The sequence below is a fragment of the Lissotriton vulgaris genome, chromosome 2_1 (genome assembly GCF_964263255.1).
Source record: "Lissotriton vulgaris chromosome 2_1, aLisVul1.2, whole genome shotgun sequence".
NCBI classification, from domain to species: domain Eukaryota; kingdom Metazoa; phylum Chordata; class Amphibia; order Caudata; family Salamandridae; genus Lissotriton; species Lissotriton vulgaris.
Genome location: NC_141687.1, coordinates 1447570874 through 1447589947, shown reverse-complemented (window position 1 = coordinate 1447589947; position 19074 = coordinate 1447570874). Strand labels below are relative to the sequence as shown.

General features: G+C 46.0%; 1 protein-coding gene across 3 annotated transcripts in view; it reads right to left on the bottom strand.

Moving 5' to 3' along the window:
• Positions 1-19074, bottom strand: part of ZRANB3 (zinc finger RANBP2-type containing 3) — an 881708-nt gene that overhangs the window by 121411 nt on the left and 741223 nt on the right. For all 3 annotated transcript variants that reach the window (XM_086957301.1, XM_086957303.1, XM_086957302.1), the window contains one exon: positions 7047-7250. In XM_086957301.1, the coding sequence (XP_086813427.1) occupies positions 7047-7250 (204 nt within the window). The remainder of the gene's footprint in view (positions 1-7046; positions 7251-19074) is intronic.

The following is a 19074-nucleotide window of genomic DNA, read 5'->3' as shown; positions in this document are numbered from 1 at the left end:
TTGGTCATTGTTTACTTTGGATATTCTGCTTGTCTCTTTCTTTTCTTCCTTCTCTCCTTTACTTCTCATGTTTCGAGGGAAGGGGGCTTTGCCACGAAGGTCACTCCATTGTTTACTAGGGGCGTGATTGACAGTGAATCTGCTCCTCTCCGTTTAGTGCTAGGCAATGTGGTGAATTTTGTGTTTGCTTTTCGGGGAGACTGGATGGAGATTGTCGGGGGTGTTGCTCTATGGGTTGTTTTCCCCACATGTGAAAGCATTTGTGTATAGATTGCTTTTAATATGACTTCAGTACCCTACCTGAAATATATCTGCTTGAATGTAGAAGGCCTTAATTCTCCTAACACACGTCGCCAAATTTGGCGTTATCTATTGCAACAGAATCCGGACGTTGTCTTCTCACAGGAGACCCACCTGTTGAAGGCCGACACCTCCCGCATGGCCTACCCAAAATTTCCCCTTCAGTATTGGGCATCTGCACCTACCAAGACAGCCGGGGTGGCCATCTTATGTAAGGCAGGCATCCAACAGGGATGCTCAAAAGTGGTACGTGGAAAGGAGGGCAGATTCATTAAGGTAGAGGTTCGGATAGGAGCACGGACACTCTCGCTTTGTAATATCTATGCCCCTAAACAGGCGCAAGATTCCTTTATCTGGGAAACCATAAGGGAACAGCTAACACACAAAGACCACCAGCTCATCTTGGGGGTGACTTTAACCTAGTGTGGGATGCGGGATTGGACCGTAGCGTCCGCTTCTTTGAAAAAAACAACTCAGTGACCTTGGCCTAACAGACATCTGGAGATACCACTCCCCAGACACGCAAGACTACTCTTATTATTCCCATGTTCATCTATCCTATTCCCGTATAGATTATTTCATTATTTTGCACCCCCTCTTACATGACACCCTCTCGGCATCTATGTCCGACATCTCCATCTCAGACCACGCTCACGTGGAACTCTTGCTGCGGGATCATACCTCTCATTCACGCCGCTCTCCCCGTTGGAGACTGCCTCACTGGGTCCTCCGGGATCCCGTGGACGTTTCTGAGCTCCGTGACGCCATCACTTCCTATTTTTTGACCAATGACATACCCAAAACCCCTTTTCTAGTGGTCTGGGACGCTTTCAAAGCCACGACTCGGGCTACATCACTTCCATCGCGATTGCTCGGGAGGCTCACCTGTTTGAGGAAAACCTGTCCCGCGACATAAAAACGCTGGAAAAACTTGATCAAGAACATACTCTTGCCCTCCACAAGCGATGCCTGGCCATGCTTTGTGGCCAATTACAGGCCCTTAGAACTAACAAAGTAGAGAATGCTATCCTGGCGTTAAAGCAACGTTACTACGAAGGGGGAGTCAAGGTTGACACGGTTCAAGCTTCTCGCCTTCGGCAACAGGCTGCTTAGGTTCCATCGCCAAAATTTAATTAGAAGATGGCACATGGGCTATCACAGAAGCTGCCAAATTGAAGGCCTTTCATAATTCTTATTCATCCCTTTATGCGCAAGATCCACACAACCTTGATCGGATCCAGGCAGCGCTGGGGAAATGTAACTGGTCCCGATCAGCAGCTACCATGCGCACCTTCTCGGAGATCCGTTCACACGGAATGCACTTTCGGGTGCGCTCAAGGACCTCCCTCTTGGTAAGTCCCCGGGCCCGATGGTCTTCGGGTCTCCTTCTACAGCACCTTTACCTCACAGCTCCAGGAACATTTGCTTCACCTTTTTAACTCTTTATCCGATGTTAGAGGACCCTCCACCTCCATGACACTGGCTGAGATCGCACTAGTTCCCAAACCAGAAAAGGACCCCAAGTTATGTTCCTCTTTACGCCCCATCGCGCTTATAAACACAGATATTAAACTATACACAAAGATCCTGGCCAAACGACTCGAGCCGCATCTGCCTGGGCTTATTGAGCCAGACCAGGTTGGTTTCATCCGACATCGGCAGGGCGCGGATAATGTGCGGCGCATCACGCACTTAGTAGGAAAGGCCCACAACTGTAATATACCTGCGTGCTTGCTATCACTCAGTGCTGAAAAAGCATTTGACCGGGTGGACTGGGCCTTTGTCTGGGCAGTCCTGCACAGGTCCGAGTCAATGGTCAACTTGTGGGCCCCATTTTTGTTCATAGGGGCACCTGACAGAGGTGTCCTCTATCCCCTTTGTTGTTTGCCCTTATTGTTGAGCCTCTCGCCATCATGATACGCCAGTCGCCTGACATCACGGGCATAGTTCATGAAGGTGTGGACCATAAAATCGCTCTTACAATATCTAATCCACACTCCTCTTTACCCGCCCTCCATGAGCTGCTCCAGTCTTTCGAACAGATCTCGGGCCTCAAAATCAACCACGTTAAATCCTTGGCCCTGAATCTCACGATCCGTGCTTTGGAGCTCTGTGTACTTCAATCCCTGGTCCTGTATCAATGGGCATCCCATTACATTCGGTATCTGGGCCTTAACTTGACCCCCACCCTCAGCACGTGGTCACAAGTCAACTGGCAAGACTGTAAAAAGGCTGTTCTGGAGGAGTTACAAGCATGGAAATCCCTCCCTATTTCATGGCTGGGCCGCCTGAACGAGGTTAAAATGTTGGTGCCCCCTAAAATCTTATATTTTTTTCAAACCCTGGCCACGCCCATACCGCAGCACAAGATCCCAGAATCTTCAGTGCAAATTCACTAACTTCATTTGGGGAGGACAACGGCCACGCTTTTCCAATAAAATACTTATTCTCCCGAGGGACAAGGGGGGGGCTGCAATGCCCTAACTTGATGGAATACTACAGGGCCTCCCACCTTCGATTTATATCGGTATGGACATCATGGGAAAGCAAGAAGGTCTGGGTCCATATGGATAGGGCGGTGGCCTGCAGACCCATATGGGATCTTGTTTGGCTCTCACAGGAGGCTCTGCCTCGTAGTGCCTATATGGCCATCCCAACAAAAACCGTCCTGGATATTTGGGACAAGTAGGCACTGTCCAGGGGTCTCACCTCTTTCCCTTTCCCTCATACACTTATCGCACACAACCTACACTTCTCGCCTGCTCTGCATTCACTCGCCTTTTCGGCCTGGACAGAGGGGAGTTGTCGTACACTCCAGGACCTTTTTCAGGGTGATATATTTAAATCCTTTGAACAATGTAAAAAAAGACTTTCATTTTCCAGAGGGAGCTAGGCTTCAATATCTCTAACTCCAGCATTGGGTGCAGGCGCCATCTTCTATACAGGCAGCCACTCCCCCTTTCACCCCCTTTGAGCGGCTAGTGAGTTCTTTTGATGACTCCCGAGGCCTGATCTCTCTCACATACGAGGTTCTTCAACACGCCCCCTGTGTTACACTACACACCTACCAGTCACAATGGCAATCCGACACTTATGCCTTCCCAATGGTTCCACTTATGGCACAACATCCAGAGGGTCTCCCGCAGCATCTATCAGAGGGAAACAGCTTACAAGGTCATGACGCAATGGTATTACACCCCCACAAGCTGCACAAAATGTTCCCTGGATCTTCCCCTACTTGTTGGCGTTGCACGAGCGCCGTTTGGGACTTTCTCCACATCTGGTGGCACTATCCGGTCTTGTCCACGTACTAGGAAGAAGTCCTTAGCCACATTAAACTGGTGCTTGGTTACCCATTGACCGAAGCTCCATCCACCGTCATCTTAGGCCTCAAGCCAGTGAAGCTACTCGCCATGACGCGCAGGGATTGGCACCGAAGCCTGCGCATGCTTGGCACTGCTAAGCAAATCAAAGCATTATATTGGAAGAAGGCTAAAACACCTCCGCCTGTGGCATATCATGGCCATGGAGCTACTCACGGCACGACTACAACTTTGTGATACCAAATTCACTAAAATTTGGCAACCATTGATTGAATACTTTAACAAACTTGAACATGCCCATTTCAGCCCCCGAAGCTTCGGGCTTTACATCTGTTTGAAGACAACGTACTCCTTGTTGATCTGGACAGTCTCTGGGGACCCAACAGAAATACAGATTAATTCTAGCACTATACGGGGCTCCCTTCTAAGACCACATTCTCCTTCCACATATGTTCACTCCACCTAGCATGGGGTCACCTAGTCCCTTGTGCCCATATGTCATATAACCCCCCCCCCCCCCCCCCCTCTCCCGTTGGGACAGTGCAACATCTAGGCTCCTCCCATGTACAGGTCAGCAACCAGGTCAGGTCAATTTAGGCAATGCTTTTAAGTAATGATAGCCTTGCATGGCACCACTGCCCTGTGTTTCAATGTAGTTACTCGCTGATTCTATGGAATGCTTTTGGATGCACCCCTCTCCTTCCTCTTCTCTCCCTTTGTTTTTATTCCTTCTTTCCCTCCTTCTCGCTTTTTTCTCTCACTCTCCTGTATTGCCTTGATTGTTGTATTGTTTCTCTGATTTGTATACTCAATAAACAGACTTGAAACTAAAAGTGACTGGGTGTAGCTGTTTTGCGGTTCTGCATTAACTGTTGTGGAAAGAAAAGAACTTACAACAGCACGGTGGCGTGGTGCCTATATAGGCACCGCACACGTCACTCACAGCGCGATCACCGCCGAAATCATGTGTGCAGGGGTACTGCTCCAGAATCTAGTATGGCACCTGGGGATAATTATAAGGTAAGGAATCTGCAGCTAGAAGTATGTATCAGAGGATGAGCTTTGTTGTACATGGAGGTTTCAGCACTCATGGCCAGGATGAGAGAACTACCACATCTGTTAAAACACTTATTATTCTGTTTGTTGATAGTTTGCTTATCCCATAGAGACCTATTCTATCAGCTAAGTAGACCTGCAGTGTTCACTTCTTTCAGACATGAGATCGAAGTATCTCAAACATTATTTCCTAATGCATCTATGTGGCTGTATTCAACATTTGTAAGAATGGACAATAAGGAGACAGTAAACATTTTATGCATTGTCAAGATTACCACTAAATCTGAGGGTGGATTACAGCTCAAGAATAGAGGATTTTGGTCCGGCTTAAGTCAGGGGTTCAGTGCTGGGTACAACAAGAAGCCTTAAATGTTTGGAATTGCTTGGGTTTCTGTTCAGAGGGAACCTAACCAGGCAGTTTGGGCTGGACTCTGCCTCATGGAGGAGTACTAGTTCTGATTTGCATATAGCTGGTTTTTGTCTGAGGTGGCATGACGTGAGAAAAAAAATGTGTTACGCTGAAACGTGGCCCGACTGATTATCGTGGCAGAAATTAATTCAAGCACACCACCCATTACTTTTTAGTTTTCCTCAGTATGATGGACATGCTTAGGTGTGGGTGCCGCCCTCGCCTTGCCAATACAACTAAGCTGCATCCTATTGACAAAAACCAAAATTGCTCTGGAGTTGCTTGCATTCTGGTTTAGAGGAGGACCTGGCCTGGCATTTTGGGATGGAGTGCTTGTATTGGAGCTGGACTAGGACGGATCTGCATAGGACTAATGGTGGCATGTTTGGCAAAAAATGGACTGGATTGCGGCCTGAGTTTTTACAAGTTTATGCCCTCCTTCTTAAAGTCCACTTTTCTCTGGGACTTAGTGTCAACTGATTTTTTTCAAGTGATTGGTAACAGGCTTCTGAAACAGACCTTTCTCTGATGCCATCTTTTTGCATACTATGCAACTAGTTAGTTCTCAATAGTAACGCCCTTGGAGACATGTGCCTGGACGATGAAGAAAACCTTGATGCTGTAAGATTCTTTGGCAACAGTCACCCTCAATATGGAACAGGAATAGCCACAGACATCTCACTGCTTCTCTGCTGGACCCCTGGAGGTAGGTTTGAAGAGTAGATTTAAATAAGATCTGAGCTATGGTTAAAATCCTTCCTGGCTCTTCTTCTAGGCTAAAACTACAAACTATGACATAGGACACACTTCTCTGAAGGACAGCTAGTGTTTTCTAAGGATTCCCAGGTTGCTGGGTGTATACCATTGCTCATTGTCCTTCAGTATCCCCAATAAGACTTCCTTCTGCAAAACTGGATATTCATTTGTGTGTGTGCCTATCAGAGGGCAAATAAGGAACTGAGCGCGTTCATGGGTTTTCTCCACAGAACGATCATTTGTCTAAAGGTGCTGGCGGTGACACTACACTAGCAGATGAGTGAAAAGGCAGTGGAAAAACTGCAATAAAAAAACATCACATCTTAGTTCCACAAAAAAAGGTGTAAAATACTCCAGTACAAACAAAAAGGTATTGAATTTAGCAAAACGCTGTCTTCAAAAATGTTACTGTTCCCCCATCATCCTCTAGTCTAACCTGTAAATGAAGAATATTCATGGACTTGGCTGGTAAGAGAAGGGATGCTTTATGTATCACTTGGGCACATTAATACTTGAGTGGGAGAAGCTGTGAACACCTTACAGTGGATGGAACAAAGACAAATCTCAGGTACTGTGGGGGCTAGGAGTGCTGGAAGAAAGAAGGTTCTTGCCAATAAGGAACTTAGAGGGCTGCAGTAGGAAAACAAGTTGCCATACAACAGGCCTTTGGGGAGGAAAGTATCAAAGGAAGTGCAGCCAAGCAACGGAGGTCACTTGGCACACACATTTGTATCTGTAACTTGGCTGCTCATTTGTACTTAGGATTTGCAAATTACTGGTATTGTGTACATAGCTTCCCCTCGAACACAAATGTGATTCTGGGGAATACTGCAGGACCCAGGTAGCAGCATACAGCCATGTGATCTCAGACCTGAACTTAATCTTACAGTGCATTCACCTGTAAGCCCTACCAAATCTAAAATGGTACGGTGCGTGCCAGCTGTGCTAGCAACAGAAGCAATGCATGGTACACAGCCTAATAAAGGGAAGCCTGGGACTACCAAACCAGTGCTACTTTGGAAGCGTGGCTAATGTACAGAAAGCCCATTGAAGATTGACAGGGGCGTAAATAATAAATACTTGAGTGTTTACTCAGGCACCGACAGCAAAATAGATAGCCCTGGTTGTCCTTATTTCTCAAATCTTTTGCGTAGAAAACAAGACTACAGACAGCACATGAGAATAAGTGTGTATATTTTTACCATCCTCTATTTCTGTTTCTTTCTTGTTTTCTCCCGACTCATCGATCACATTCTCAGTTACTTCACCATTTTCAGATGTTATTGCTGGCACTGGTTGCTCAAATTGGTTCTCACATTTGGATTTTGATAGGATCTGGCACTGGTTCTTTGGGCTAGCCGGTGATTCGTTTTTCTTTTCATTTAGTGCACAGTCAGGACTGTTGCCTATTAGAGACAGAATAAAAAACACACATGTTACATAAATAAGAGCAAGCCTTGAGACAGTAGAATAAAAAAAGAACAAATGGGCAAAACACCGAGGTAACATTTGTATAAAATAAATTATGCTATGCTGTCACTGACTAAATATGTTGGTCTGCAAGTAAGATATAGATATGTCTGGAAACATTACTGCTAGTAAGCACAGCTATTAACCAAACAAGTCCATAAACCAGTGGTGTACTTTGAGGCTCTTCCATCAAACAGAGACCTATATTGGGCATGGAGCAATAAGGCATCATTGAAAAAAAAAAACGAGTCTATTAAAGAGAAGAAAATCCCAAAACACCAGTAGTTTAAGGTATTTCTCAAAATGCATATGGACACTATGAATTCCCCCGTAATGTTAATTGTAACAGTAACTGATTAAAATGTGTACCATTAGCTAAATTCGTGGATAGCTATTTAAAGAAATTGCTAAAATAAATACCCACAGTTTGATAGGACAACATGGACCTTTTAGTAATGTTAATACAGGAAACTCATCACAATGTAAACAACATATTGTTAATCTAAATGGCAATATGATAGATATATCATTACTTCATGAAATTGAATTTCACCAGATGGATCATAATTATGTATTAAACGTGCTTAGGCTCGGCGTAATGCGACTGTCCAGTGTGCTATATTACTGTTATTTAATAAAACAGGGTGGGAACATCTGGTGGACAGTGGGCCATGCTCCAATAGCGATATATAGTAAGCATCACGTTTCTATAGGAGAAGCATTTTGTTTTGCTTATCCATTTGACGCAGTTTACTGAATCTTCACAAAACTTTGTAAGAAAAAAAATGGCTTTTTTCCCCAGTAGGAGAACTGAACAGTGATATCGCAATATATTACTCAGTGGCAACTACTAGGTAGTTATAGTTAGGATTGTGTTTCCATAGGAAATACTTTTGTGTTGCTAATAACGTTGGTGCCATTTGACAAATCTCCATAAAACTTTCCAAAAAAGCGCTACTATTTGACTAGTTTGTGCACGGAAGGGATTGAACTGATCTGTACAGAGGGGGGCCAAGAAAAAGAGGGGTGTGGTCCCAAAACACATTTTCCCCCTTCATTTTCCCACAGGAACTTTGGAAACAGCTACAGCCCAAACCGCTGAATTGGTTTACACCAAATTTGGCAGACAGTCCAGAAAGAGTGCTTTTGTGATTTGGTGTAAATCCATTCAGTAGTTTGTGAGCAATTGAGGCTAAAAAATGTTGTATATATATATGTCACGTCACAGAGGATCAGCTGAGCCAACAGATCTCATGCTGAGATCTGATTGGCTGCCACCACATCAACCATTAAGTGGCAACACCCATCTCAGGCCTTGGGACTCAGTCACGAGTCCTAAAAAAAACCTTTAACAAGCATTTACAATGCAATGGTTTCGCCTTTGGAAAAGTTAGAGTTATTGGCATTGCTCATGACATTTCTTTTTTTTTTTTTTTTACTTATAAATAAATGGCATTGTTATTTACATTGCCAACAGCTCTCACAGCCCACACAGCTCTCTCAGCCCACACCGCTCTCTCAGCCCACACAGCTCTCTCAGCCCTCACAGCCCACACAGCTCTCACAGCCCACACAGCTCTCACAGCCCACACAGCTCTCACAGCCCACACAGCTCTCACAGCCCACACAGCTCTCACAGCCCACACAGCCCACACAGCTCTCACAGCCCACACAGCTCACACAGCTCTCACAGCCCACACAGCTCACACAGCTCACACAGCCCACACAGCCCACACAGCCCACACAGCTCTCACAGCCCACACAGCTCTCACAGCCCTCACAGCCCACACAGCTCTCACAGCCCACACAGTTCTCACAGCCCACACAGCTCTCACAGCCCACACAGCTCTCACAGCCCACACAGCTCTCACAGCCCACACAGCTCTCACAGCCCACACAGCTCTCACAGCCATCCGTCCACACAGCTGTCACAGCACAGCAGTTGCTCTCAGTGCAAGTGTGCACTGAAGCAGGTACTGTAGCAGAATTGGCCTATACCATGTACTGCACTGTGACATTTACACAGCACTTCATCCCCGGGCTGTGGAGCGCTCTGGTTTGCACGGAGACCCTAGGTGCAAAGGTTTAAGATGGCATGGGTTCGAGCGTGACCAGTGCCTGTGATGCTGGGTGACGCGTGTGAGGTCTGGAGATGGGGACTCTGCGCAAGCGCAGATCGGCCGTCTTACGTGGCTGGTTATAATATACTACTTTGCACAAGCGCAGACATGCCCTGCCTCCGACATGGGTCCATGCACACAGCAATGGTGCAGTGTTGTGAGGCCCTCTTGCATAGGCCGCACAACCATGGTCTAGAGCTGAACAGGCCAAGGGATAATAAGACCCATTCCCTGGGCCTTTTAGCTGTGGACTAGCACTGCGAAATCCTGGGGGCAGAGGTCTCCTTCCCTCTACCTCAACACCATAATGCAGAGCTGCAAAGGCAATAGCAAGGGATCCTATCCCCTGGGACTCACAGCCATGTTCTAGTGCTGCAAGGACCCGTAGAGGGGGTGCCACTTCCTATACCTCAAAGCTATGGTGTAACGCGTACTCTTCTACGGACCTGCAGCTATGACCCAGCACTGTTAGGGGTTGGGGCTCAAGCCATGGCTTAGTACTTCAAAGCCCAGGGGATGATCTAGTGACGGGAAGGGCGGAGGCTTTTTCTCTCCCTCTGCTGGGCCTCACAATACTGGAACATGACTGCGACACCCAGGGGTTGGGGGCCCTCCTCTGGGCAGAGCAGCTATGAATAAGCTCTTTGAGGCTTAGGAGAGTGCCCCCTCCTCCATGGGGCCTTGAAGCTATGACCTAGTACAGCAAGGCCCAGTAAGGGTTTCCTCTTCCCTGGGCATAGCTGCCATGGTCTAAGCGCTGTGAGGCTTAGGGGAGGGGACATACTGTTTTCTCTCTCTGCTGGGCCTCACCGCACTGGGTCATAGCTGCGAGACACAGGGAGCAGGTTTACTGGCCTGGGCATCACAGGTGTGGCCCAGTACTGAGATATATATATATATATATATATATATATATATATATATATATATGTATGTATGTATGTATGTATGTATGTATGTATGTATGTATGTATATATATATGTATATATATATATATATATTACCTACTGGCGATAGCCAGTAGGTATATATAGTTAGGATTTTTTTCCTATGGGACTTTTGAAAATTCTATGTCTAATAACTTTGGCGTTTGTGGACGGAATCGGCTGAAATTTTCAGGAAAATGGCACATTTTGTTTCTGAGCAGCTCCTGAAAATTTGGGGGGGGTTCGTCAAGGGGGGGCCGAGAAAAAAGGGGGGTCCCAAAACGCGTTTTTCCCATGTTAATTTCCATAGGGCGGTTGGACTCACTTTTAGCCCGAACGGCTGAATGGATTTCCACGAAACTTGGCAAAATTGTAGGGACTGTTAGCCCGATGTGCCTTTGCTAGGTCTCAATATATGTGCTTCAGTGGATTTTGAGAAATTAACGTTTAAATCAAGATATATATCTGTAACAGCGCTCCGGGCAGCGCTCCGGTTCGCGAACTTTTCGCGTATCGGAACTTTGCGAAGCGAAGCTGATTGGCTCTCCGGTGTCTGTCAACATTCTAAACAGTCCGGTGCGGCCGCCATCTTGTCTCTCGGTAGGATCGAGAGACAAGAGGAGGCCAAAACAAAGGGGGAAATGAAGGAAAGGGGGCAAGGTAGACCCCTTCTGACCCCCTAGGATTGATGAGGGGGATATTATAGAGCCACGCCGGGCCCAAAAAAAAAAAAAAAAAATCCGATTTTTTCGCCGTAGAGACGCGTCTTGGTTCGCGAACCGGGCAGCTAACCGGGAAGCTAACCGGGAAGCTAACCGGCAGTGTAACGGGAGTCTGAGGAGTAGCTGATTGGCTGTCAATATTGTAAACAGTCCGGAGCGGCCGCCATCTTGTCTCTCGGTAGGATCGAGAGACAAGAGGAGGCCAAAACAAAGGGGGAAATGAAGGAAAGAGGGCAAGGTAGACCCCTTCTGACCCCCTAGGATTTATGAGGGGGATATTATAAAGCCACGTGGGGCCAAAAAAAAACAAACAAAAAAATCCGATTTTTTCGCCGTAGAGACGCGTCTTGGTACGCGAACTGGGCAGCTAACCGGGCAGCTACCGGGAAGCTAATCGGCAGTGTAACGGGAGTCTGAGGAGAAGCTGATTGGCTGTTATCATTGTAAACAGTCTGGAGCGGCCGCCATCTTGTCTCTCTGTGGGATCGAGAGACAAGAGGTGGAAAAAAAAAAGGTGTAAATGAATGAAAGGGGTAAGGCAGACCCCTCCTGAACCCCTAGGATTGATGAGGGGGCTATTAAAGTTCCCTGGGGGGTGAAAAAAAAAAATTGCGATTTTTCGCGGTAAAGGTGCTTCCTGGTACGTTAACCGGGCAGCTAACCGGCAGCGTAACGGGAGTCCGACATATTGTGTTTTTTGAACGTTTGTGATATGTGCACGTGTGGATTTTGTCTAATTAAGGTTAAAAAAATATATATATATCTTTAAGCGTGTTCTGGCGCGCTTACGTTTTGGGTTTGGTTTGCGCTGCAGAGACGATACGTCACGGTTATGCGATGCATCATGAGGCGTCTCACGGGCTACGTGATACGTCACTTAATAAAGAATATATTTTACAGCTATAGATATTAGCTTTTAAAAAACCAATGAAATTCACAGAAAAAACCATAGGTTATAGACCATATATAGTTAGGAATTTGCATTTACAAAACCTTGAAAATTCACTGAAAAAACCATAGGTTATAGACCATATATAGTTAGGGATTAGCATTTAAAAAACCTTATTTTATTTGCACAAAACCATTGAAATTCCATATATAGTTAGTTGCACTAACTATATATCGCGGACCCGCAATCCACTGCTAATGATGTCACATATTACATCATTCATGACATGGTCAGTGACATCACTGATGACATCACTGATGACATCTCAAATGACATCACTGATGACATCACTGATGACAACACCCAGTGACTGTATGTTTCTGTAAAGTTAAAATATGTCTTACATATTGAAGAATGAGTGGATGTATAAGTGTCTGGATGAAGGATTTAGTAGGTGCATGACTGACTGTATGAGAGAATGATTAAATGTGTCTCACTGAGTGCATGGGTTAGTGATTAAAGTGTCTTAATTTGGCAATCAATATTTATGTTCTTCTGTAAACTGCTGCATGTTTAAATCAGTAGCTATATCAGTAACTATATGGGTTATTGAATGGTTGCCCAAGTATTTGTATGGGAGACTGAGTGTGTGTGTGGGTGGCTGGGAGGTGTATAACTCTGTGCATAGATGTGTGAGCGGTTGATTCCCTAGGTGTATGGGTTCAAAAGTGCATGTAGAAACAGCTGTATGGACAGTTGACTGTGTGCATGAGTATATTGGTGAGTGAATGGATATCTCAGTTCTACATGTCAAAGTAAGTACATATGTAAAACACACTCCATGTGAGAGTTGACATATATAAATAACTGAACATAAGAGTCAGTGAATGTGAGAGTGGCTGTATGAATCATTGTGAACTTGTATCAAGGATTGTATAAGAGAGTAAATATGTGTTAGTATATGTTTGAATAAGTAAGGTGTGTATAACTGTATAGTTAAGGAAATGGAGATGTGATTGATTCTTTGCATGACTGAATAGGTGTGTGAGTAACTCCATGGATGTGTGACAGTCTGTGAGTGCCTGTTTACACTGAGTGTATCAAAGGTTATATTAGAGTCTGAAGATGTATTATCACATAAATGATATCATCAGTGATGTAATCAGTAATGTCAAATGAGATGTCAGTGATGTCATCAGTGATGTCATTTGACATGTCATCAGTGATGTCATCAGTGATGTCATTTGAGATGTCATCAGTGATGTCATCAGTGATGTCACTGACCATGTCATGAATGATGTAATATGTGACATCATTAGCAGTGGATTGCGGGTCCGCGATATATAGTTAGTGCAACTAACTATATATGGAATTTCAATGGTTTTGTGCAAATAAAATAAGGTTTTTTAAATGCTAATCCCTAACTATATATGGTCTATAACCTATGGTTTTTTCAGTGAATATATATATATATATATATATATATATATATATATATATATATATATATATATATATATATATATATATATATATATATATATATCTTCACTTTAGGAGGCTCCGGGAGGGCCTCCTCACACTGGGTAACCTTTATTGTATACACACAACACCCCGCCCTCTCCTGCCTGGTGCGGGCTTCACAGAGATGAACTGAGCGCTGGCCAGCTGTCCACACTGCCCATGCCTAATGGGGGCCAAGAAAGTGGGACACTCACGTACCTGGGCCCCGTGCCACTGCACCTGCTGCAGTATTGATATCTGGGGCCTTTATTTTCTCTTTCTCTCCGGCGCGCGTAACCCATGTGGACAGAGACGAATTTACACAGTGCAAACTGCTTCGGCTATAAAAGCGCTTAGTTACAAATACACGGTAGTGGAATGGCACTAGCAGGCTCACGTGTACGTTAAGCATAACTGCAGTGCATTGGGAGTTGCCTCTAGGCGCTGTCCGGACTCCGAAGTGGAAGCTTAGAGTTCTCCACAGCAGTGGCAGCTCACGTCTGCTTCAGATGGGTGAGGAGGTTCCGCAAGGAGAGCACGAACCTCACCACTCCTACTGGACTGAATTACCCGCAGGGTGCAATTTAAAGCTCTCTCCTGGGCGGGAGCCAGGAAGCTCTGCTCTTAGGAGGTGCTGATTTGGTAAAACAGCAATTCCGCTCAGGCCCAGGAGGCAGGAGGGTTGTTTCCTCAAGTCGGGGTACGTAGATCCTGCCCACAGAGTGCTCTCGGGCCCCCTATGAGAAGGACACTATGGGAGGTAAAAAGGCGAAACTGGCACTGGTCCAGCCTCCAGTGTCTGCAAACAAGTCACCAGGGGACAAAAGCAGTATAAAAATAAACCAAACAGCAAGGCAGTGAGAACCCCCGAGGAGAAGCGCCATCATGTGACAGTGCACTAAACAGAGCAGAGTGGGAGTGGGGAGTGGCGGGGGTGAGAAGGGCATGGAAGAACACAAAAAGGAGGGGGAGGGGCAAAGGTGAAGACAGCGGAGGCGGAGGCAATAAAGGAAGAGACAGACACTTCAAGGAGAAGAGAATGAGAGATTAAGAAGACTAAATAAGAGACAAGCACCTACGAGGACACGGGGGGCGGGAGAGGACACGGACGGCGGCGGGAGAGGACACGGACCTCCTGCAGAATATACTGTACAAGATTTAAGACAAGTTCAACTCCAAATGCAATAGATACAAAATCATAATTCATACTTAAACAAGAAAATAAAAAAAATAGCATTGCCATACGCGCACGTGCCCGGTTATCCCCGAGCGACAAACAAACACGTGACAGCAAAGTTTCAGAGTGAGGTACAACAGTTTCCTTCAGACAAGTCATGGCTAAAACCGCAGAAGTTACCAATACTAAAATTACACTGGTTACAAACGGAACACACCTGTTCATAAACCACCTTTCCGACACCACAACACAATATAAAGCACCATGTGTCCAATCGCAAACACCCAAGGCACGCATTTGCTTTAACTCTCGGGTTCTCGTGCCTTACAGACCACGTGCATTGCAGCCTAAACATCCCACTATGGTTTAGGTCCCTCGTTTCACACTCAAAATACCTGAATGCTTAAGGAGCACGTGGGCAGTCTAATATACGAAACGAGATAGTAGGCAAGTCCATTTTAAATGTAAGGCTAGATTGTAATGTATGTCCCGGTGACCAACCAGTGAGATTCTGAAACATTACGCCTCCTTTATCTTCTGCAACACATGAGTTTCCATTAGGCGATGTACAAGACCAGCCATGCATGTCCTTAAAGAATATAACACCCCTGCAGGTATCAGTCGGACGTATAACATTCGCACAACAGGCCGCCAACCCTGCGCGATGTTCACCATTGCTACCTTGCACACTCCAGGTGCCATGCACTAGTGACAGGGTCACTCCTCGCTTGCCCGATGGGACCACAGGGACTGTTCCTGGTGACTGGCAACCGCAGAGGCTTCCGTTAGACGAAACCCCATTCACGGTCAAAAAAGGGACTTCAAATTAAAAATAAAATAAATAAAACGAAGAATAGATCAAAACTCCGATCTAAAGATGCGGACTTTTCCTCATCACGGACAAACGGAAGATCACACGGGTTGTTCTGGCCCGGCCAGACAGAGTAAAATATGCGTCCTTTGCGTTTAAAGAGTAAATCATCTTAAAGTGGTCGTTACCAACCTGATGGAGTCCTTATCCCGAGGCCGGGTGGCTGCATGCGGGCACAGTGTCCGTCCTGGATAGGTGGGCAGTGCACTGCCTGCTTGCTCACACGCGGTCAGTGTGCGTCAGGAGCTGCGCTGAGAGCATGATCGCACAGAAGAGACTCGCCGAGGCCGCCCAATCAGGGGCCGCCCCCAGGGCCTCCTCACATGACAGGGCAGTCCCTCTCCCCGGCACAAAGATTTCTGAATTACTGGGCTTACACAAAGGACACTCATTCAGAAAACGAGGGGGGGTCTGATTGGAGCGAAGTGGGCTCTAGGAGGGACCAGCATCAGGGAACAAGCGGGAGGGGGCGGGAAAGGAGGAGGAGAGACGCAGAAGACGGCCGGAGCAGGAAGGCGGGTGCCGGCAATGCCGGAACAGATTCGGGGGCGTTCCCGGCTTTTGGCTGACGTCGCGTGACGTAGCCAAAAGCCAAAAATTCTCGGGAACGCCCCCGAATCTGGTCCGGCCATGACGGACGCCTCTCTGTTCAAATGGCTAGCCTCCATTTATGGAGCTAGCCAATGAAACAGAGGGGCGTATTCAAGGCACCCATACTGGAAACTACAGATTTCTCTGGGGGCGGAGCTAAAAGCTCCGTTCCCCAGTCGAAACCTAAAAAGGATACCCAAGCACTCTAGGCCTGGTGGTGGGATTCCCAGAGGGATCCCACCTCGGGTCAAAAATGTTTTTATTTTGTTTTCCTTTTCCTGCCTTATTTCTCTGTCCCAGGAAGCCCACCCCTGGAACAGGGTGGTTTTCCTGCCCACATTAGCACGGATATGGAAACATTTGTTTGCTCCTGCTTCATAGAAGCATCTTTAAATCTCCTGCCGGGTGTAAACAAACATGCCTTCCCTTTCTACAGCAGCACAGGCAGGAAAGGCATGTCTGATTCCAGCTGGCAGGAGATTTAAAAATGCTGCCACCGGGTGGGAACAGACTTTTTACCTGCCCACACTCCTGCGGGAAGGGATACAGAACAGATATTGTCCCGCCCGGAGGGAGCATGCAAAAAAACAGCTGCATGCAGGTAGCTGGCTGGGGCCCCAGAGGCACTGGTCTCCCCCGCATACCCCTTACTGCTGTGTGGGTGCACCTTATGGCACTAGGGCACCCACCTATAATTAAGGCAGTCCCTGCAGGATGAGGCCCTCTGGAACATAATAGGTCCAGAGAGGGGGGCGCGTGGCCTCCCTCACATTTTTATAGTCATGCAGCCTCGGGGAATGGGGTCAATTCAGAGCCTAATAAGGCTCGTGGAGGGACCTGTGTGGTCCTCCTCCACTTTTACAATGGATTTTAGCCCCAGGGGATGAGGTCCTAGGGCTTCATATGGCTTAGGAATAGGGGGTCATGCTGGCCCCTTACCCATCATGTGGCCCAGGGAGTTGGGTTCACTGAAGCCACTATTGGCTGCCTGCACCCTGTGGTCAAACCCTTGCTTGAATTATATATACATTGGTAGTAGTGTTTCCCTTAAAGGGAAAAGAACTGCACAATCAATAGCTCGAAAATGTCAAAATAAACGGTAATACGGTGTGAGTCAATAATGATAATACATTCCAATTTGTTCAGGGGTGCTAGCTTAGCTCCAATGCACCTACTACCACGAGATGCTAATCACACAGAAATGACCTAATGTGTGTTAAGACTTATTGAAAAAAGAGCACTGATAAAAACACCCTACAGTAATAAAGTAACTCTAAGTATCGGATTGGTAAAATTGCTTTAGATCGCAAATATCAAAAATGTGTCTCTTAAACAGTGATACTAATCAACGAAGATCATGACATGTTCCGAATAACACTAGATATACAGAGTCCACACTGTTCAGTTTCTTCAATTTGGTGTTTTTTTAATACTTGTTGTTACATCCAGCACGAAAGACTGCACTATGCCAACACGTGTTTCGTCTCCCATTAGACTTTATCAAGGCGATTGGCAAAAAACTCGCTGTCCAACGTGTTCATCCAAGGACCAAACTGCATGTCACTCCTGGTTAAAGAAACATTCAAGGCTTTGTAGTGTGCTCGTTAGTCATCAAGGGATATCACCACCCTCTTCTGCAACGATGGCGCAGCATACATAAAATAACACTCATTGTTAGCGTTATAGGAAGGAGACAATCCTAGTTCACGTAATTTTAGCTGTGAACACGCCACAGCTAAAAGAATGGGAACTAGGTGAAGGACGTACTTCGACAGAATTGCAGAGTGGAACTTATCAGGGTTCCATACCGGCTTTTTATTGGCCACCCTTACAGATAGGGGAAGGACTAGGATTGTCTCCTTCCTAGAACGCTAACACTTAGTGTTATTTTATGTAGGGTGCAGCATGGAATGATCTTTGTTGATTAGCATCACTGTTTAAGGGACACATTTTTGATATTCGCGATCTGAAGCAATTTTACCAATCCGATACTTAGAGTTACTTTATTACTGTAGGGTGTGCTTATCAGTGCTTTTTTTAAATAAGTCAAACCCTTGCTGCTTATGTCCGAGGCCTGCACACAGTGTGGCGTTGGCTGCCTGTAGAAGGGTTAGCCACAGGCCATAAACCCTTGAAATTCACGGAAAAAACCCAAGGCTAAAGTAACATTATAGTAAGGTGAGAATTTTAGTGACAACGTAACGTTTTAAAAGTTCAAAACAACTGAAATTCACCAGTTATAGCTCTGGTAACAATAACTCATGCCCTAAAGTAAATATACTTTACGCTTTTGTCCTGCACTGCTAATTACCCCACATATTTCATCACTCAAGACATCTTCTATGAAATCAGTGATAATATCACTGCAACATTTGAAATTAAATTATTGATTAGAAAACTTTGCAATGCAAGTGCTCGGGCTATAGTTACCATAGACGATTTAGAAAAGGGGGTGGTGATGAACAGAGTGTCTGAGTTAAGCAGACCACTCTTACCCAGTCCAAAGATCAGGGCTTGATCCATCACCGTTATTTATCTCACTGCCCCATCCCAGCTCAGAACCTGGCTATATGCAAATCAGTCTGTCCCTGGCCCAGTGCATCATGGGAACAGGGCAGACTAAACTACCAAGCCAATTCTTCACCAGAAAGGAGACAAGCTACCGGGGACCGGTTTCTGGCATTTCAGCCTTCTTCGGCCCGGCTTGCTTGAATCCTGATGGAGCAGTGAGAAAGGCACTTATGTCTGAGTATACCCTGCCACACCTATAGTGGCCAAAAACGATTTAGAAAAGGGGGTGGTGATGAACAGAGTGTCTGAGTTAAGCAGACCACTCTTACCCAGTCCAAAGATCAGTGCTTGATCCATCACCGTTATTTATCTCACTGCCCCATCCCAGCTCAGAACCTGGCTATATGCAAATCAGTCTGTCCCTGGCCCAGTGCATCATGGGAACAGGG